The following is a 22,443-nucleotide window of genomic DNA, read 5'->3' as shown; positions in this document are numbered from 1 at the left end:
CCATAATGCCTCTGGCCTGGCGGACTCACTAAACACATGCATCTTTTGTAAATAATGTCGGAGTGTTGGAGTGTGCCCCTGGCTATCCGCAAATATTTTTAAAAACAAGCAAATAGTGCTTTCTGCATTGCTTAATATAAGGAATTTTAAATGAATTATACTTTTACTTTTGATACTTAAGTATATTTTAGCAATTACATGTACTTTTAATACTTAAGTATATTTAAAACCAAATACTTTTAAACTTTTACTCAAGTAGTATTTTAATGGGTGACTTTCACTTTTACTTGAGTAACATTCTATTAAGATATCTATACTTTTACTCAAGTATGACAATTGGGTACTTTTTCCACCACTGATAATTATGTTGAACACTTGCGATAATGATGCAATCAAAAGAATCTGACAGAAACTTGCCTTATTCTTTTTATTTACTGAAAATATTCTCCTAATCTTTTCCTGTCTTTTATTCTTACAAAGTCAAGAAGTATACACTAAAGTTAACCATGTTCCTCAGTGCCCTCATATGTTCCTCAGTGCGAGTCATTGGGAGTGCTTTCATATTGAGCTTCATTGCAGTCTAATCAGCCTTATTCTTCCGTCTGCTATCTGCTCCCTTTGTATAGCCACCATTACGCCTCATGATTCAGTGTAAAGGCAGATGACATTGAATCCAGCTCATTCTCCTCTAAATCATGAAAACATTGTCTGTACTGTAATTTCAGAGGTACGGGTAATTTTTAGACCATAAAATATTTCCTGAAAGAAATACACATTAGGCATCTTTTACATCCTTTCCAATTAAAACAAACATGTTTTACTTTCGGGATCATAGAGTGCACAAAGCACTGACTGAAGCCCTTTTTATGCCATGCTGGACAGTGCTGTCATTGTCTGAGGGGTGCATTGGGAGCTCTTGTGGAAATTGGAGTAGAATTCCTGAGTTTTCTGTTCTATTTCATACTGTCCTAAAGCAACAGTTCTGTGGCACATTAATAATCTATATATCCTCCACTACTCAGCGAACATTCAAACTTAGGCCTATGAGATGTGGAGCATCGGAAATGCACTTTCAATAACATAAAGGAGGAAACTAACAATAATATGCCTGTTTCATTATGTGTTAGAAGGTATTTTGCCCAAATGTATAGGCTAATTACTGTTCCAGTATGTGTTTAATAGGCTACAATGAAAGCTGGGGTGCGCTCAGTTTGCATCAACATTTGCTACGTTGCATGACACTTTGAACCAAACAACATTTTTCCTGCCGTTCTTCAACAGGGGTATATCATTACGCCGGTTCTGTTGCAAAACATTTTGCAAATAAATATATTTTCTACTGGACAAATGTAGGTAGGTCCCGCCCCGTTTTGATCTGTTTGCTTACGTTTGGTTCTTAAACGGTAAACGGTTTCTGTTACAAGACGTAATGCATACATCCCTGGTACGTTTGCTCCCGTTTGTTGGGTGTGGCGGGGTGAGGCCTGATCAGTATGTATGGGTGTGACCCTGGGCCAGAAATGAGAAATTCCATGAATAGAGCTGACATGATTCCTTATTCTACATGTTGGAGAGGCATCTGAACGTTACAAAACATTGCAAAACATGTGCAGCACATCATAACTGCCCTCTGGGCCACCATATTCACAATGTTTTTCAACTGGTCGTTCAGTACAGTACAATTTCCCTTGAATGTTGCACACAGATCTGTCGTACTGAACTGGAATCTTATTCTAAAACAAAGTCATGATGGTTTTATTTTGTAAAGGTTTTATTCTGACCCTAACAGTTATTCAAAACAAGAGAAATGTATTAAAATCAAATAAGTGACACATAATTGATTATGTGGTAGGCTAAATATTATAATTGGCATGTAAATTGGGGTGATTATGAATGTGTTCAGTTCTGGGGGATTCCTTTTACCTCTTTTCCCAGAGACAGGGAACGCATGTCAAATTTGCATATGTCTAGATTGAGTCTGATGCAGCTACCAGTGAGGCGAGTGAGAGTGAAATGGATGAGAAATCTGGATGGACAACTGTCGCTAAAGGTCGGAGTAAGGAAGCCAAAATGTCAGTTATAATGCAGTTTAGTAAGCAGATGGCTCATGCTCCAACTTCTCAGGTTGTAGTGGGAGTGCGGTTTAGAGATAAGAAGATGTACAATATTTCTGAAAAGGTGAAGAATGAGTTGCGTCCTGTGGAGTCTGTGAGGGTGACCAGAGGTGGAATCGTGTTGATCTGTTGTGTATTGGAAAATAAAAAGCAGCGAGCATTGAACCTCATTCGAATCAATGGAAAAGAGGGGACTTACTTAGACTTTCGGAGTAGGGCACTATATCTGGGGTCACTGTTGAAGTTGAAGCTGAGAAGATTAAGATGGAAATTGCTAGAGTGGTTGGGGTTCAAAGATCGACATGAATGTTCAATGTTGAGAAGAGACAGTATGTCCGTGCTGTTGTTTTTGAAGAGGAGTCGCTTCCTATGTCACGTTCTGACCTTAGTTCATTTGTTTTGTCTTTTGTTTTAGTATGGTCAGGGCGTGAGTTGGGTGGGTTTTCTATGTTAGTTTTTCTATGATTTTCTATTTCTGTGTTTGGCCTGGTATGGCTCTCAATCAGAGGCAGCTGTCAATCGTTGTCCCTGATTGAGAACCATATTTAGGTAACCTGTTTTCAATTGTGTTTTGGTGGGTGGTTATTTTCAGTCTTTGTGTGTCTGCACCAGACAGAACTGTTTCGGTTGTTTGTTTGTTTGTTATTCAGTGTTCAGATTTTTCATTAAATAAGATGAACACTTACCACGCTGCGCTTTGATCCTCACCTTCTTCCCACGACAGCCGTTACATCCTAGGCATGTTAATTAAGCAATATGGTATATATGAGGTCAGTGGTGACGAGTCATTCTGTTTTGAGCCCCACCTCTAAGAACAAATGTTTATTTACAATGACAGCCTAGGAACAGTGGATTAACTGCCTTGTTCAGGGGCAAAACAACAAATGTTTACCTTGTCAACTCTGGGATTCGATCTAGCAACCTTTCGGTTACTGGCCCAACACTCTAATCACTAGGCTTCCAGAGACCATATTTGTTCACAATTATATATATATATATTTTTTACATTGTTTACAATGATGTGTGACATATTAATGCCAAAATAACATGCAAAACTGGCAAAAAATATTACATTTTTTGCTTAACTGACTTGCCTAGTTAAGTAAAAAATGCAGGTGTTTCAGCCTAGCTCAGTGCTTTCTGTAGGGGTTGGTAATGTTCTCTAGTTGCGCTGTGATTGGCTCATGGGGACACGATGTCAATCTACAGGTAGAGCTCGTTCTTCCATAGACTTACAATAGAGGTTCCCATCCAAGAAGGCTCAAGGCCATTGGCCAAAGATAAAATGACTTCAAATCACGTTACATCTACCGTAGCTTTGATTGGACTGATCATGTCAACATAATACTTTCTAAATCCTAGCTAGCAAGCTAGACAAGGCATCATCATCATGCAATCTACTGGCAAATCCTTTTCAATCCTTGTCATATGAAGAGAAATTATAGATAAAACGTAACAGTGGTCATCGGCCATTGGACATAAACAATACTCAAGTTGGAAATTGAAAATTCAACAGTGACTGCTAAGGCACCACTGCAGCCCCGGGTTCGATCCCAGGCTGTGTCACCGCCGGCTGTGACCAGAAGACGCAAGAGACGGCGCACAATTGGCCCAATCGTCCGGGTTAGGGGAGGGTTTGGCCGGCCAGGATGTCCTTGTCTCATCGTGCTCTAGTGACTCCTTGTGGCGGGCAGGGCAACTGCAAGCTGACCTCGGCCGACAGTGTTTCCTCCGACACATTGATGCAGCTGGCTTCAAATCAAATTGTATTTGTCACATGCACCGAATACAAACAGGTAGACCTTACTGTGAAAGGCTTAACCAACAATGCAGTTCGAGAAATAGAGTTAATATAACACACATACATGAATTATTCATTTTTGTTGCCTATCCTGATGTGAAGTTTGTTCTATATAAAGTATTTGACTCTGTGTGCCACAGAAAGTATTTGACTCTAGGGGGATGAGGATTTCGGCAAGGCCATTTTCTTGCCTGCCGAAATCCCCCCCGGCACACTTCAGAATCATTTTGGTAGCTCATATTGACCAGTAGTGTGTGCCAAAACAAGCAAAATTAGAGTATAAAGAAACGTTTATTTTAGAAACATTTTGAGAGTATATTTTCAGTAGGTTAATTGTACATTACTTATACTCTCATATTTACTATCAAGGCAAAGACCCCGCAAGAAGTAACATCTTGTTGGCATGGGTGAGGAAGGGTACCACACACTCATCTGGAGATATGATCTGGAATGATCTGAACATATATGTTAATAAAAGTACAGCATTTTGAAACACTTTATTGATTACAATATAGGGATTAATAACAGAGGTTAATATAAGAATGCAGGGATTCCAGCAGAGTGTGAGTTGAAGTAGTCAAATCTGGAGCTGACAAGGGCTGGAATGTAAATGACATGTGATCATCTCAGATTATCTGACATCTGAGAATGGGCAGGTATTCCCTCAGATGAAGAGCATCTCTGTCTTGCTGATTATGTGCTGACATCCAGGTGGAAATGTCACCTGCATATCTGATGTAGGAAAAGAGATGAGATAAGTTGAGAGTCCTGTGAATATGTATATGTACTGTACGTGTATGTGTATATATATTTTTTATTTTAATTTCTATTATTATCATTATTGTGTTTTGTGGTGGATGGGTGGGGGGAGGTTGATGGGGATGGTGCTTGGGGTGTCCTATTGAGGGCGAAGGGACCTATTGGGGAAGGGATTCTTCATGGAGGCACATTCAGTCATAGTTTTGTTTATTATATTATTATACATGTATTATTATTTGTATTTTTTTAATGTATATTATTATAACAGTTTACTGTGATTATGGATATTTTTTTAATGTATCATTATTATTTTATTATTACTACTGTACCTACATTCTTAAAAACTAAAACAGAAAAAAGTTTATTTTTATTTTTAGGAAAAGCCGTAAGAGGGAAAAGCAGGATGGGATGGGGGATTGAGGGATGGGTAGAGAGAACAGTAGAGGGCTCTGAAATGTATTAATGCTGAAATAACCACTTCCTTTTGTGACTAGAGTCTAATACTTCCTGTGGCACTCATCAGAGGGCATGATAGGCAGGCAGGCAAGAAAACGGCTAATTTTGGCATAGATTTAGTTATAGCACCTGAAACAAATAGCCAAACAGAAAACAGATATTACCAGTGCCTCCCCCGCGATTAAACCGACATAATAATAAAATGAAACGCAACCTAACGTGATAAGAAATCCCAACTAGCAAGCAAGTCGCAGCAATGAAGAATTGAGTGCGTACGCGTTCACGCGAAGGGGGTTCTGGCAGGGGGAGCATTTAGGCACAACATTGGCAGTGGGAGAAGATGAACAATTTGGATTTTGGCCAACGTTCTGCACATTTTCTCATTAATGACAAATTTGATCGCAATACAATTTCCTGTTCCCAAAACTACAATCTGTTTCGAATAGAGTGGACACAGTTTTGTAGACTTTACCCTTTGTCGCATAGGCGAATTGAGAAATATGCATATATTTTCTCGAACGCGCCAATAGGATCTCGCGAGCTTGTATTTGGCTCTGCACACCTCTTTGCTTGTTCTGCCCACTATGACTCATTTTGATCCCATTGGAAAGGACAGACAGGCTGTGGTTTATTTTAGTTATACAATTATTTTCCTCAATCCCGGACTGGTCTGCTTCGCAAGCGTTCCCGGTAGTCTCGCGATGTTGCATCTCAGGGTTTAGAAACTCTGACCCCATCGAAGAAGTATCTATTTTCCCACAATGCAAGCGTCATGTAAACAAAGGACAACGACAGGAAGGGAGACTGAAAAGTTCTAGCTAGTTGAGTACCTAGTTACAAATGTGCAACTTGCTACAGCATTTCTGCAATGGATATACCAACAATATAAATATATTTAAGTAGATAACTAACCATTTTGACATAGTTTGTATTGTTTTTCGGTTGTCTCGTGTGGGGTCTCTACTTCCAGTTAGCTTGCTACGGTAACGTTAGTTAACTTGCGTGCCTAGCAGCTAACAGTAGCTATAGTACTTTGTCTCAAAATGCATCGGTCTTGGCAGTTTCATATGGAAACCGTTTTTAAAAGAGGGTGACGGGTAATATCAAAAGTGAATCGAAGTAAAGAAGGTAACTAGCTAACTTAGTTTCTTGGGTGGACCACCAGCTGGCTAGCAAGCTAACGTTAGCCTCAAATGACTTTTACCACAGATGAAAGGGGAAGTTATCGGTGTCTTTGCTTTTACTAGCAGCAGGCTGTATCTATCAGGCTTCTTCACCAATCAACAGCAGTTGAAAAACATACTGTAGAAAGGTAGTCATGATTGATAAAACTGCAGTATTCAATTCGATGTTATTGCAAATGCTGCAAGGCTATGTTGTAGTCTTTGTATTTCCTCGATGTGGAATAAATGAATGGAAAAATATGTTTGATCTTTTTCAGGGATGACAGCTTTTGGAGGACAACCTTTGTGGCCATCCATACATCCATGAGCCTCCCCACGACTGAGGGACTTCCACAATGAAGAAAATCTGTCTGAAAACGATACGAAAGTCATTCAACCTAAAAAGCAGAGAGGAGGGAAAGGATATTGTACCACAGCCAAATTCAGCTACCGACATCTCAACAGATTCAGTGTTTGGAAAATGTTACAGCAAAGAACTTGTTCGTAACGACTTCAATCATGAGGAGGAGAAAGGCCCTAAGAACCGCTCCAAGGGAGAGAGTCTTATGGGATCACTGAAAAGAAGGCTTTCGGCAAAGCAGAAAAATAAAATAAAGGAAAGTTCCACATCGGTGACCAGTGAAGATGACACATTCTCGTGCTCCTCAGCACCCATATTCTTTAATGATGTCAAATCACAACACCATCTAAGATCTAATAGTCACCATTATAGCCCCACGCCATGGGCCCTCAGGGCAGCAAATTCTGAGGAAACATGCATTAGGATGGATGGGAAAGTGAAAGCTATGATACACTCATCAGACCCAAGCCCATCTCTGAATGGCATTCTGAAAGAATTCCCAGACCCCCAGAGGGATAGGCCTTTTCAGGATTCAATTGAGAACACTGAGCCTCAGAATGGTGATTTGCATCTAGGTATTGACCATGAAAATGTACCTGCCATCATTGGACTAGCATCTCAGGACTTTATTCACTATGCAATGCCTTTAGATGATGAACTTGACTCTGCAGAAGTTTTGGATAGTTCCTCTCCAATGCATGAGGTGCCTCAGCCTGAGCGATTCCCTCCTTTTGCAAATGAAGAGCCCATTGACCAGGAGAAGCTGATGTCACCAGATATATTCATGGACCCATCGGTGAATCGACTGCTCTCTGATGCTGAATGTGCCTTGATTCAGGACTCTAGAATAGAGCCTCCTCTCTCCCCCTTGCTCTCTCTGCCACCTGGTAGTCACATCCGAAGGAGTTTCCTAGTATATGGTGGTTCTTCTCACTCACATGGTGCAGAGAGAGTTTTGCATCATCTCAACTTTGACCCCAATTCAGCCCCTGGCGTTGGCAGGGTTTATGATGCTGTTCAGCACAGTGGGCCCATGATTGTAACCAGCCTTACAGTAGAGCTAAAGAAACTGGCCAAGCAGGGTTGGTACTGGGGTCCTATAACGCGTTGGGAAGCTGAGGAAAAACTTGCCAGCCTGCCAGATGGGTCATTCTTGGTGCGAGACAGCTCAGATGATCGTTATCTTTTGAGCTTGAGCTTTCGTTCACAGGGTAAGACCCTCCACACCAGGATTGAACACTCCAATGGTAGTTTCAGTTTCTACGAACAGCCAGATGTGGAGGGTCACATATCAATAGTGGAACTCATAGAATGTTCAATCATAGATTCTGAGAGTGGAGCCTTCTGCTATTCACGATCTCGCACACCAGGGACTGCAATGTATCCTGTCAGACTTACAAACCCTATCTCAAGGTTTATGCAGGTGCGCTCCATGCAGTACCTCTGTCGGTTTGTCATCCGTCAGTACACACGGATCGACCTTATCCAGAAGTTGCCTTTGCCAAACAAGATGAAAGATTACTTGCAGGAAAAGCACTACTGAATGGCTTAAATTAAACTCAGTTGGACTTTCTTGCACATTTTTGATCAGTGATATATTGACTTAGTCCTCATTTTTACATTTTTTTTTTACCCTTTTTCTTGGCTGTTACAAATAGTTTTTGTGAATTTGATTTCAATACATGTAACACAGTACAATGTCTCCCTATCTAGTCGTCTGTTCAACAGCCAATGCCAGCAACTGATATATATATAGAGCATACAGTTATACTCCCAACCTCAAAGCAAAGGATTGAAATTGAACCGTAATCAAATCTACATTTAAAAAATTAGCATTGGATTATTTATTTTAATTGTGTTTTGATGGACCAAGTGTTTTGTTATATAAAGCACAAATGGTTCTAATCGTTACTACACTCCACATTTCTGCATTGTCCTATGTGGTTTGTTGTCTTACATTAAACCAGTTTGTTAGTACTGTAGCTACTAGCTAGTATGAGTTTGATACCTGAATGTTCTCTCTGCTCAGTCTTTAGTAAAGTTGTTTTTCTTTTGCTTCAGTGATGGTTTCTCATTGCATGTTAATTATATTTAGTATATGGAGAAAGAAACTGTAAGTACAACACATCTGATGCTGTAATTTGGGAGAACTAATCGTCATCGACTGTATAGGCATAAATCGAGATAATGGCTTGTTTGCGCAGCCTAAACTTGACTGTTTGCCTGTCACTGTAAGTATAAGGATAAAATGCCTCACCCTGTTACTTTTCAGGTCATGAAATGCTACCTACTTGTTTTGGTATGTCTCACCCCTCCCTCCCTCTTGAAATGCTGTACTTCAATTTATTGCACATCTTCAATGCAGTTAAAGGAGGGGTGTTTATGATTGTTAATAAACTGCATTCACAGATCATTTTTACCTTTATTTAACTAGGCAAGTCAGTTAAGAATAAATCCTTATTTTTAATGACAGCCTAGGAACAGTGGGTTAACTGCCTGTTCAGGGGCAGAATCACAGATTTGTACCTTGTCAGCTCAGGGCTTTGAACTTGTAACCTTTTAGTTATTAGTCCAACACTCTAACCACTGGGCTACCGCCACCCCATAACATAGTCTGTCTGTTCTTAATCATCATTATACAGAATATTTTCATTTGGAAATGTTACTCTATGAACTTAATATTACGCAATAGATATTTAAAATGGTACAAAACCAGTCTCTCTGTACTTCTCAGTCTTCAGAGATCAGGGGCATATTCATTAGGCCGATTCTGTTGCAATAGGTTTCTTAAACAGAAACAAACGGAACGAAAAGGGAGGGACCTAACTGAATTCGTCCAATAGAAACAAATGTTCTGTTTGCAACTGTTTGGACTAATGATTACACCCCAGGAACTGTCCTCCAGTTAAAGTGGTGTTGAAACCTAATCCCACACCTTCTTTGCCAGCTGCTCCCCCCTCTTCTCAACATGTGTCTCTGGATCCTGTATCTCTCAGGCGACTGCAAAGTAACCTCTGCCCTGCCAGCTGCCCCAACCATCAGACCAGAGTGGCCTGCTTTCTTAATTAGCTATGACTAGGGTTGCAAATGGAGGGTACATTACTGATAACTTTATACGTTTACCAGTAAACAACCAGAATTTTGTCAACTTTAAAGGATTTTATGGAATTTTCTTAAAGTAAAATATATAAAATAAGATGATTTTATCATTTAAAAAATGAAACTTCAAATCTAAATGTAATAAAATAGCATATTTTATTTTTTCATATTTATTTTTATAGTAGAGGTATCATTGTATGTTTTATTTGCCATCAGTCCACCCATAGGATGCACAGTCACACTGTAATCACAGTACTTGCAGTGGGTTCTTGAACCTGCAGAATAATTTGTCACATTGATACTTTATTCTTAATGCCATCTGCCATCACTAACCCCAGAAGGCTTCTCATCCAGTGCAGCATGTATCTTCGTCACATTAGAGGGGTTCTTATGCAGCACAGTTTCAGATAATACAGTGGAACGCCATACATGCTCAGCCATTGACAGCTTCACTGAAGTATGAGATTACTTTGAGCTGGATGCCTACACATGCAGATGTAGCCAGATATCTTGTTTGACAATCAGGATGAAGATTGAATCTGTCCTTAGTGGGTAGATATGGAAATTATTTTGCGCATTCTACCTTAATGTCAAGGTTGCCATGGGAAAATGGGCTTGGGATTCATTCAATAAGATCTAATGAAGAATATGAATATCATAATGGCAAAGAAATTGACATTTTACCACCCCAAAAGGAGGAGTGCAATAGATCATTCTAAAATACCACTTTTATTAAGAATTCAGACAACCTTTGCCAAAGACTACTCTTGACAAACAACAATGTGAAGAGCTCGTGCCTGCCTATTGAGTTAATCAGGATGAGGATAGGATTAAATAACAGCTTTGAACAGATGCCCTTATTCATTATTTACACACTGCCTCTGTGAACCAATAGAGGGATATTTTCAGCAGGAAGTTAACTGAGCACAACAATAAAACTAACACACTCACAATGAAAAACACCATCCCTCTAGCATAGACCTATCCACGCATAGACAACTGAATAATGAATGAAGACTGTCTCCCAATAATAATGCTAATTGTCAATGTAGATGTTAATTTTGTTTCATGTACATGCATGGTAAGGCATAACAAAAAAAACGGTAACTGTAATCCGTTATGTTACCAGCTAAAATATTGTAATCAGATTATGGATACTTTTGAAAAACTGGATGATTACTTCGGGGATTACTTTTAAATTCAAAAAGGATAATGGACACATGCTCAAATTCAAACACTTTTGATAGACTTAAAGGGGCAATCTGTAGTTGCTACATCCATTTTTGGACTTGTAAATTATATATCTTATTATATATCACATCTCCCAAGATGGCATAGCAGTCAGACGTCCTTTGTCCTCGTCTTGTCGTGTCCCATGCGTATATATATATATTTATATATATTATATATTTATATTTATCTTTCTTCGCATATCTTTTTTTAATATATTTTCTTTTCTAAACTCAACTTCAAAACACTCTCCTGCAACCCGCCTCACCAATTAAAAAAAAAAAAAGAAAGTATTATCTGAAATCTGAAATCCACAATAGAAGCTAGCCAGAAGCTAGCCAGTTTACTGGCTAACGTTAGTATTCAGCTAACCACGGTTGGTGGTCATCAGCTATCTTTTAGCTCGAAAAGCTATCGCCAGTTTTGTACAACGCGACTCAGACCAGAACATACCGGACCTATTTTTCTCTCCATATCCCCGGATTTCTACCGCAAGCTCTGGACATTTACACCTGGATCTTGCTGCTATCTGAGTGACTATTGGCTTACGTCGGTCCCGGAGCAAACAACAATTTTTCCGGAGCTAGCCAGCTGAAGAGTTCCATCAGCCACTCCTGGGCTACAATCACCTATCCGGGCCCGTTTTACTGCCAATGTGGAGCCCCACTGGGCCTACACGACTGGACTACCGACGTTATCTGCCCGAGGGAGTTATCTAACTGGCCCCTCCGTCGCGACGTTACCTGAACGCACATCTGCGGCCCGCTAATCGTTAGCTGTCTTATCGACTGCGATCTGAATAGGTCTATCGGAAAATGTTCTTGGGTCACTATAACTATATCTATTTTGCCAATTGGATTGCTCCACTCTACCAGACGGAACCCCACTAATCTACCGACGGAAACACACGAGGTGGCTAAAAAAAGACCTCCATCCTCTGCCAGCTTGCTACCGATGGCCTGGCTAGCTGTCTGAATTGCCGTTACCCCAACCAACCCCACTACTCACTGGACCCTATGATCACTCTGCTAAGCATGCCTCTCCTTAATGTCAATATGCCTTGTCCATTGCTGTTCTGGTTAGTGTTTATTGGCTTATTTCACTGTAGAGCCTCTAGCCCTGCTCATTATACCTTATCCATCCTTTCAGTTCCACCACCCACACATGCGATGACATCACCTGGTTTCAATGATGTTTCTAGAGACAATATCTCTCTCATCATCACTCAATGCCTAGGTTTACCTCCACTGTATTCACATCCTACCATACCTTTGTCTGTACATTATATCTTGAAGCTATTTTATTGCCCCCAGAGACCTCCTTTTACTCTCTGTTCCGGACGTTCTAGACGACCAATTCTAATAGCTTATAGCCATACCCTTATCCTACTCTTCCTCTGTTCCTCTGGGGATGTAAAGGTAAATCCAGGCCCTGCAGTGCCTAACTCCACTCCTGTCTTTTGATGACTTCTGTAACTGTAAAATCCTTGGTTTCATGCATGTTAACATTCGAAGCCTCCTCCCTAAGTTTGTTTTATTCACTGCTTTAGCACACTCTGCCAACCCGGATGTTCTAGCCGTGTCTGAATCCTGGCTTAGGAAGACCACCAAAAACTCTGAAATCTCCATCCCTAACTACAACATTTTCAGACAAGATAGAACGGCCAAAGGGGGCGGTGTTGCAATCTACTGCAGAGATAGCCTGCAGAGTTCTGTCCTATCCAGGTCTGTACCCAAACAATTTGAACTTATACTTTTAAAAATCCACCTCACTAAAAACAAGTCTCACCGTTTCCACCTGCTATAGAACACCCTCTGCTCCCAGCTGTGCTCAGCACCATATGTCAATTTGCGTGTTTTCAGAATGAAATAGTGTGTGGTCATCACTGTGAGAAGCAGATGGGAGAACATAATTCAACTGGGGTAATCTAAAAAAAAATAACAAGTCTACCAATGAAGCAGAATGCAATTTAAGCATAATCTAAATGACTCATTGAAGTAACATAAACCACGTGGTGATTTAGAGACAGTGATAGACTAGTCTTCCATTAACACACTGGAACAACTATAGATCACCCAGAAGAAATGCAACGTTAGCATGTTCCTAACAAGCAATAAGTCTAGCATATGCTGTTGTTTTGGTAAATTCTTGCAAAGAACTATGGCTGTGTTTACAGAGGAAGCCCAAAACTGATCTTTTTTTTCACTAATTGGTCTTTTGACTAATCAGATCAGCTCTGAAAAAGACGCGAAAACATCAGATATGATTGGTCAAAAGACCAATTAGTTGAACAATTGGGCTGCCTGTGTAGGTAGCCATTCAACTAGCGCTGCTAGAAAAGCTATATTTATGCGTATGTCTATGGCTGTGTTTACACAGGAAGCCTAATTTTGATATTTCATACTAATTGGTCTTTTGACCAATCAGATCAGCTCTTTTGCCAATAATTGGGGAAAATATCAGAATTGGGCAACCTTTATAAACGCAGCCTGTGATTTAAATTTTTTTAACCATGCAGTTACTTTTCATTTAAAAGAAAAAATAGCATTCTGTGTGCCAAGTGAGCTGCATTTACACAGTCATCTCAATTCTTAGATCTTTACACTAATTGGTCTTTTGCCCAATCAGATCAGTTATTTTCAAACACTTGTACCGAAGATCAAAATTGGTCTGTCTGTGTAAACACCAGCTGTGTTTTCCAAAAGTGTTAAAAATCATGGTTAACTAGGTACAGCCAGGATAAAGGTCAGCTGGGTTTCTGGGAAAAGGACTCTTCCCATCTCGATAAGAAAGTCAAATACACATGATGTTTCAGAAGCCCTGTTTATACCTGGTTGTAACTTTCGTCCTCTGTACTGACTTTATCTACATTCTGATCTTGCCCACATTTTTAGACAGGTGTAGACAATCAAAAGACAGCTCATTCTGCCCACCTCCGGAGGTAGTCAGACACGCATTGTGTCTGGATATCTTACAAATGTAGACAGATCTGGACAGAGATACCATTTAAATCATAGTTATTCCACTCTCTAAAATCATTGACAAGTGGCACGATTAACTGATTACATCAATATGTGTCTTAGAAAAGAATATTTATTTAGTTATTGTAAGAATAGCTGTAAATACTTTGCATAAAGAAAGGGACCAGGACATCTGGTCACAATGCAGACAGTGGACAGATTGATAACAGACACATTTAAATACCATATGTGGGCACATTTATGGAAATGTTGGCCAAACAGAATGTAGATAAGATCAGGACAAAGGACCCATGTTAAAATCAGGTTCAAACGGTACTAGAGAGCGGTATGATTACGGACTTTTACATGCCAGGTGTCGCGCAGAGCAGATTGATTTTGTCCTTGGGTATTCCACTGCTCTGTGTAAACTGCTATGCAGAGGACAGACATCGAAAGGCTACAGCCGTGCTCACATGCTGAGGAGCTGTTGAGCTGAGTACTTTTTTCTGAAGGCACAGGGTTGCATGCTCACCAGACGTGACTGCTGCTGGGATAAGATGAATACAGTATCCCCATGGATGAGAAAGAGAGAGGGGGGTTATAACACATACTTACACCCAAAACTAAATACAGTACACACACACAAAAAAAACATTTGCATACAGTCATTGACATATCCAATTAAAGCTCCAACATCAGAAAAATAGTATCTTAAGTAAATCCCACAGCGGTGCAACTCACCAGACGTGACTGCTGCTGGGATAAGATGGATACAGTATCCACATGGATAAGCGAGAGACAGAGACATAGCACGAGAGAGAGAGAGAGTGGGGGGGTTTAAAATGTCAAGGTAAATGATACACGTGTCACAGTTAGGTATAGATAGGTGAAATGAAAACTATCTACAGTGCCTTCGTATTCAGATCCCTTGACTTTTTCCCGCTTTTTGTTAGGTTACAGCCTTACTCTAAAATGGATTAAATTGTTTTTATTCCCTCATCAATCTACACACAACACCCCATGATGACAAAGAAAAAAAATGGTTTTTAGGCATTTTTGCTCATTTATATTTAAAAAAGGAAAAAAATGCATTTACATAAGTAATTAGAACCTTTACTCAGTACTTTGTTGAAGCATCTTTTGCAGCAATTACAGCCTCGAGTCATCTTGGGTATGACGCTACAAGCTTGGCACACCTGTATTTGGGGAGTATCTCCCATTCTTCTCTGCAGATCCTATCAAGCTCTGTCAAGTTGGATGTGGAGCGTTGCTGCACAGCTATTTACAGGTCTCTCCAGAGATGTTCTATCGGGCTCAAGTGTGCCACTCAAGGACATTCAGAGACTTGTCCCACAGCCACTTCTGCATTGTCTTGGATGTGTGCTTAGGGTTGTTGTCCTGTTGGAAAGTGAACCGTCGCCCCAGTCTGACGTCCTGATCTTTATTTTTTTTAACAGTTTTCTACATTGTAGAATAATAGTGAAGACATCAAAACTATGAAATAACACATATGGAATTATGTATTAACCAAAAAAGTGTTAAACAAATCAAAATATATTTTAGATTCTTCAAAGTAGCCACCCTTTGCTTTGATGACAGCTTTGCACACTCTTGGCATTCTCTCAACCAGCTTCACCTGGAATGCTTTTCCAACAGTCTTGAAGGAGTTCCCACATATGCTGAGCACTTGTTGGCTGCTTTTCCTTCACTCTGCGGTCAACTCATCCTAAACCATCTCAATTGGGTTGCGGTTGGGCGATTGTGGAGGCCAGGTCATCTGATGCAGCACTCTATCACTCTCCTTCTTGGTCAAATAGCCCTTACACAGCCTGGAGGTGTGTTGGGTCATTGTCCTGTTGAAAAACATACATTTGCATAGAGTCATTGAAAAATCCAATTACATCACCAACATCAGAAAAATATATTACAAAACAACAACCTGAATTTTTATTTTCCTACTAGCACTAACTTTGCTGATAACTTGTTTATTGAGGGAAAATGTACTTACTAGGACTGTGATATGTGGTTGTCTCACTTAGTTATCTTCAGATGAATGCACTTATTGTATTGTCACTCTTGGATAAGACAGTCTGCTAAGTGACTAAAATGTAAAAACAAAGAGTTACACAATTTAGCAGTCACACTCCAGCAGTTCTGAGGTCTAACATATTCACACACACACACACACACACACACACACACACACACACACACACACACACACACACACACACACACACACACACACACACACACACACACACACACACACACACACACACACACACACACACACACAGGGAGAGTTTCTAGTCACTTGTCTTTATTTAGAGGTTAAATTGTCCAGTACATATATCAATGCAGTTTTAATTTCGTCAACAAAAATAGTGACTAAAATATTCCTCAAACATCTATTTTTCAGTGTCAATTGATGAGACTAAAATAAAAATAAAAACATTCATTTCAGTTAACTAAAACAAGACGAGACTAAATTATCTGGGAGAGATTGAGAGCTTTTCAGTGGTAAGCACAATTAATATTAGCAGTTCGAAGCACCAGTTCAGCAGTGGGAAGGACTGCTGCCACACCCTGCATCAGCTGGTGAGCTGCAGGGGAGCAAGCAATGAGTGTGAGCAGACAAGCATACAGGTTGCGCTCAGGCTCTGCTTCGGTTTATACAATCTTGCTTCCCCGTAGCTAACCAGTCACCGCCAGTCTTCTAGTTAATTACAGTATTTTACAATCTTTTACACACTAAAAGTGATACTTGAGGCACACTCAGTGAAACCATTAACTCATATACCTAATCTTCAGACCAATCTGCAAAATTGCACGCCCATTATCTGCTTTACACTCAGTTTGCAATTGTAAAACACACTTGAGACACATCATTCAAAACTAACAGGTCTTGTGTTTCGTTTGGAAGAGCTTTACAGAGCCGTAGGTCAGGACTTTTGACCTGGCTACATAAAACAACACAGCAGCTTTTCGGCATGTTTTGTTATTTCAATAGGAAAGAATGTTGGTTTTACCCAATTTGTTGTCGTGGGTCAAGGGAATTCTTTATTATTACTACGTGAATACCGACTGGAACTGTCTGCAATGTTCGATAAAGTTTTGCAACTGAACGTGGCCCTGGTAACATTAACGTTACCAGAGCAGATATGCACACATTTGGTGGTACAGATAAAAATAGAAATGGATAGCAAGCAATTTATTGACTACATTTTCTTCTCGTGACTCCATTCGTTACTCGACCAACATTGGTGACTCAGACTTGGACTCGAGCACAGGGGACTTGGGACTCAATTCGGACTTGGGTTTTAGTGGCTCGACTGCATCACTGGGCAAAACATTAATTAGATCCCGTTCAAAGTCATTAGCCCCCGTTCTACTTTTGGACACCAACGTGGCTGCAACCGTTGATTGCAATGGCACTGACGCGGCCCGGTGACGGAGGTTCAACCCATACTACTTTGCCGATATGTAGGCTGAATTAGGAATGACCAGATAATCATTATATATTCTAATATATGTTTGTCATTTTTCTGCTGTTGGGAAGGGTATTATGATATTATGTTATGCAGAAAAATATGTTGGTGGGACAAGGTTATGTATGTTTGTGCACATGGGAGTCAGTGATTTATGTTTACTATAGGTTAATGAGACAATACAAATGTGATGTGACTAAAATGTGACTGAAATTAAAGGGAATTTAGTTTACGAAAATGGCGCTCTGTTTGACAATGACCAGACTTAATCATTATTCAAATGACACAAATGTGACTTAATGTTGCACTGTCAGAACTAGCATAAGCATTTCGCTACACCTGCGATAACAACTGCTAAACACGTGTATGTGACCAATAACATTTGATTTGATTTGGATGTGATTACAAAGTGACTAAGACTGGACTAAACCTTTGAAAAAATGCCAAAATGAACACTGTATCAATGTGCAATATAGGTCCAAATGCCAGCTAGCCTGCATTTGCATACCTTTGGAAAATGTTATTTGATTACAATATTTCAATGGCACTACTGCAACAACGTTGACACTAGAGCCAACACTCAATTGCCACCTATTGCCTCTGTACGCTTGAGATGCGTTTTGTGGTTTCAACAGACAGCTACCGTGTCTACGGTTTCAGGACCATGGATAGCTACTGAATGGGCGCACCTGACAAACGCTTGAATAGGCTACTCTTCGCAGTTCATATAATATCATACCAACAATCAGTCACATTCAGCAATACAAATCCCAACCTCATAGCACGGAATAATTTCGTCATAAATTGCCAAAATAGCCTACTTTATCTCACAGTCAGTTATACATTTCTTCATAATTTAAGTCCAGAGATGGGTGGCCAAGAAAATAAAAAAGAGTCACTTGATTTGAGAGTTGTGATTAGAGTGGAAACACCAAGAATCCAGAAAACGTTGAGTACCTCCAGCCACCCATTAGATCCCCCCTCTCAAGCTTCAAGTAGAGTTTGTCCTCTCGTTCCAGGTGCAGAAGGACTGAATTGCTCGCAGCCTCTCGAGTGACATCATGGTCCCCAGCGAAAGCTGATATTATAGGGTATTCGTTGTGCATCAAGTTTACCTGCAGAGTGTTATGCAATGGGTATGATAAAGACATGAAAAGCACAATTCAATTGCATCACAATGCAGACCTCCCTATACACTTACCTGTATAGTCTGTCGGTTGTAAACCTTCACCACATGGAAGCTAAAACTGTAAATGCCTCTTCTTGGTGCTTGAAATACACTCGCTTGCAGCTTGAAATGGTTGCCAATGTTCACTAATACCTGCAATGAGAAAAACATCAAACGTCCTAAAGAGCACAAACATACAATGTCAATATTAGCCTATGAAAAGACACAAATCATGAAAGACATAAATATTCTCGAACCTGGTCAAAGTAGATGGTCGGAGACGTATTGCTCATATCAGATGGTTCGTGGTTCGTTCCCCTGAGTGCAGAGAAAGCCACTTTAGCACCGCTTGCCCGGACAGATATCCCGAAGGAAGAGGTCAATGCTCCCTCTACAGACGGGTTCGCATCGCAAACCACCAGACACTTTCCCTCCAAAACAAGAGGTTCTGTGTAATTCTGTCCCAGCGAAAAGGCAACGCCAAATCCTAGGAAGACCAATGATATCATGGTACAAAATCGAAGAAACATTGTCTTCTAAACTGTAAAACAGTTTACGATTGCTCTGATTATCAGTTGTGTGGCAATCAGTCCCCCTTCAAACCTGCTCTATCTCTCTTTCTTTCTCTCTCTTGCTCTTTCACTCACTCACTCACTCACTCACTCACTCACTCACTCACTCACACACAGTATATGTATAGTGTAGTGTCAAGGCTGTGATATGAGTTACACTTGCACCATCAAGTGGTTGGTTGGCAAATGCTAAATGAGCATGTATGCCCTCCTGTATCTGTCTATATAAAATCGGTAAAATTAAAGAAAAGGAGATTTGCCAGTAGATGGTATTCTGATATTCATGGAAAGCCCAATGTAGACTGTTCTCTGTTATATCACACCCAGGGCCATATTGACAACATTTTACAGTCAATATGACCTACTTTTTATACTTAACATTATTGCTTACCATATTGGAACAGATGGTATGTCTGATAACTGTTTTCTTCTCAAATCTCTATTAAGTCTATTTAAACTAAAGACTTTAATCTCTGGTTTTGGATTGTCTCCATAATAATCATGTATCTAAATCTGTCAAAATACTATGTTTTGTAGACAAAGTTACATCAGCATGATTGTTTAGTGGGTAGAATTGAGGGACTCCTGAACATAGACTACACACCACACTTGGGTGCAGCTCATCCAAACTGCAGCTAAAACTTGCCTTGATATTCCAAGCATGGCACAATTGCTTATGGCTCCGTGCAGATAATATTGTGTAATTAGAGATTTGATATTGACTGTGCACGCAGTGGTCTCAGACTAGCTAATCTGTGCATACCGATATATGCCTTCTTATTAGTTACATAATACTTTAAAAAAACATTCACAGAGAAATATAAACCTTGTTCAACATTTATACATGTTTCATTGTAAGAAAGTGGCATTGCCATTATAATGTGACTGACTCAATTCCTCTGTGTCATCATGAAATAAGATTTTGCTATTCTGTCTGAGTGTGCAAAAAAACAAGACCAGTTCATTGTCCTGATAAAACTCGGAATAACAACAATCTGCCTCACATAAACTAAAGCCAGATGGATTGGATTGTCAGATTTGTTTCCCTTCTGTAGAATATCAAGGGAGTTGATTTCTCTTTGGTCTGGAACAGTGAGAAGTAAATCCAGCTTTGCAACATTGAGGCAATGTGAATGAAATACATGTTTGCAATACTTATATGAGAAACTCAAGCTCATATTTTTCCTCAGAAATATTGTATGATATGGATCTGTTTAAATAGACATTTTCTGAAACCTTTATGGAATTCAAAATACTTTACTTTTACTTTTTTCTTCATCCCATATGGCAGTCAAAAACATTCAACTGAAATGCATGGGTTTTATTCACAGATAAAAGGCATGGCAAAGAGACACAAAACTGTCACGACCGTCGTTACAGGAAGACCAAGGTGCAGCGTGGTGAGCGTACATTTTCTTTTATTTAGTAAAATGTCGCCAAAAAAAAAAAGAAATAACAAACACGACCGTGAGCTTACAAGGGCTATAGTGCCCCTAACAAAGACAACTTCCCACAATGACAGAAGGGGAAAAGGCTGCCTAAGTATGATTCCCAATCAGGGACAACGATAGACAGCTGTCCCTGATTGAGAACCATACCCGGCCAAAACATAGAAATACAAAAATATAGAAAACAGAAAATAGAATGCCCACCCAAATCACACCCTGACCAAACCAAATAGAGACATAAAAAGGCTCTCTAAGGTCAGGGCGTGACAAAATCTACGGACTGCATAGTTAGTTCAGGTTGAGTTTATAGGACTGTCTTTATTTTTGCATGGATTGCAGATTTTTAAAACGTGCGTATGATATGAGAGATGTTATTTCCACACAGTCAACTGACTGTTGTGTCAGCAAACCCTGTTCAACACACCCTATTGCCCATAATCATTTCACACCTGGGACACCTGGCCTTAAGGAATGAAATGCAATTTTGGCAAGAGGACAGCTGAACATATTACTGTAGCTCCCCACCCTCCTCTCTCTGCATCTGTTTGATACTTTGTTCATGTTGTTTGGATGATTCCTTTCATTTGTGTTTTTCTCCTCATAGTGAAGTTTAATATGCAGCATTATCCAGTATTATGATCTTGGTTCCCGTATGGACCCACGGTTACCTTCTACTCGTATGGGAAAGGCTTCAGACAGAGGTTGCCAAAGTTAATTTGAGACTTGATGAACCCTCCTCCCATCTGTTTCTGAGACCCATTGCCAAGTAAACTTTTGTTAATCACATCAATCCTTATTCTAGCTTCCCTGCTGCCTATCATAACAATGCTCCCCAATTGGGGTTGATTCTAAGTTGAATTGGTCTAAAATGCCAATTCAATTTCTTGAATTTGAATTGGTCACACCCTGCAGGAAGCAGAAGTTGAATTGAATATGAATGAAAGAAGTAGAATTTAATTTGATGAAATTCATTGAAATTCAAATGGGTAATTTCTTCCATAAATCATTAAGCACATGTCTATTTTGTATATAATGTATGGTAAGCAATACAATTTTTTACATTTTCTTGAAACATTTAAACGAGTTTCAAGTAATTATAGTGGTCTGTAAATATTGTTAGATCATTTATTAGGTTTTCTATAATAATTCTATAATATAATAATGTTATTAAATATGAAACAAAAAATACATATCCAAGAATGCATTAGATCAAACACTCCAGAATGGAATGGAACAACCTAACATCTAATTACAAAAATACCAACAAAATACTGTTTGACTTCTTTGAGTTATAATCAAGCTAATATTTGAAATCGTATTTCTTTTAACAATGAGGTGGCAGATGCTTTTGGCTAAATATACGTCAAAGGAATGAGACTCATATAGCTACAGTATATACTCACTGGGCCAGTTTATTAAGTATATCCATCTAGAACCGGGTCGGACCCCCCTTTGCCTTCAGAACAGCCTGAATTCTTCAGGGGAATTTTATAAGGAGTCTTAAACGTTCCACAGGGGTGTTGGTCCATGCTGACACAATGGCGTCACGCAGTTGCTGCAGATTGGACGCCGGTACATTCTGTTGTGAACAGCCCGTTGCATCTCATCCCAAACATGCTCTGTTGGGTTAAGGTCGGGGGACTGCGCAGGCCACTCAAGTAAACCGAACTCGATATCATGTTCCAGATACATTTTTTTCACTCCTCAATTATCCCGTGTTGGTTATCGCGTGCCCACTGGAGCCGTTTCTTGTTGTTTTTAGCTGATAAGAGTGGTGTGGCAATAGCCCATCCATGACAAGAATCTAAAAAAAGCCTATGA

General features: G+C 39.8%; 2 protein-coding genes across 4 annotated transcripts; one reads left to right on the top strand and one right to left on the bottom strand.

The window, feature by feature from the left end:
• Positions 1-5,202: 5,202 nt before the first annotated feature.
• On the top strand, positions 5,203-9,084 carry LOC112226900 (suppressor of cytokine signaling 6). Of its 3 annotated transcripts, XM_024391560.1 has the most exons (3): positions 5,203-6,258; positions 6,340-6,442; positions 6,572-9,084. In XM_024391560.1, the coding sequence occupies exon 3, from the start codon at positions 6,650-6,652 to the stop codon at positions 8,195-8,197; it is 1,548 nt and encodes a 515-aa protein (XP_024247328.1). In that variant the 5' UTR covers positions 5,203-6,258; positions 6,340-6,442; positions 6,572-6,649; the 3' UTR covers positions 8,198-9,084. The 3 variants fall into 3 exon arrangements, with proteins under 3 accessions (XP_024247328.1, XP_024247329.1, XP_024247327.1); XM_024391561.1 differs by lacking the exon at positions 6,340-6,442 and having other exon boundaries at positions 5,203-5,951; XM_024391559.1 differs by lacking the exon at positions 6,340-6,442.
• Positions 9,085-16,261: 7,177 nt separating this feature from the next.
• LOC112226467 (cerebellin-2-like) lies at positions 16,262-19,192 on the bottom strand. The gene is made up of 3 exons (XM_024390834.2): positions 18,860-19,192; positions 18,636-18,755; positions 16,262-18,549 (listed from the first exon to the last, which is right to left on the bottom strand). The coding sequence occupies exons 1-3, from the start codon at positions 19,130-19,132 to the stop codon at positions 18,352-18,354; spliced, it is 591 nt and encodes a 196-aa protein (XP_024246602.1). The 5' UTR covers positions 19,133-19,192; the 3' UTR covers positions 16,262-18,351.
• Positions 19,193-22,443: the final 3,251 nt, after the last annotated feature.

Source organism: Oncorhynchus tshawytscha, linkage group LG28 (genome assembly GCF_018296145.1).
Source record: "Oncorhynchus tshawytscha isolate Ot180627B linkage group LG28, Otsh_v2.0, whole genome shotgun sequence".
Lineage (NCBI taxonomy): Eukaryota > Metazoa > Chordata > Actinopteri > Salmoniformes > Salmonidae > Oncorhynchus > Oncorhynchus tshawytscha.
Note: the sequence above shows the minus strand (reverse complement) of the source record. Positions and strands in the feature narration are given on the sequence as shown.

Bases quoted from the DNA above. Each gene is read 5' to 3' on its own strand.
- LOC112226900 (XM_024391561.1), top strand. From the start codon at position 6,650: ATGAAGAAAATCTGTCTGAAAACGATACGAAAGTCATTCAACCTAAAA.
- LOC112226467 (XM_024390834.2), bottom strand. From the start codon at position 19,132: ATGTTTCTTCGATTTTGTACCATGATATCATTGGTCTTCCTAGGATTT. The intron at 18,756-18,859 runs GTTCGAGAATAT...TTCTCATTGCAG, and splicing joins CGACCATCTACTTTGACCAG to GTATTAGTGAACATTGGCAA. The intron at 18,550-18,635 runs GTAAGTGTATAG...AACACTCTGCAG, and splicing joins ACAACCGACAGACTATACAG to GTAAACTTGATGCACAACGA.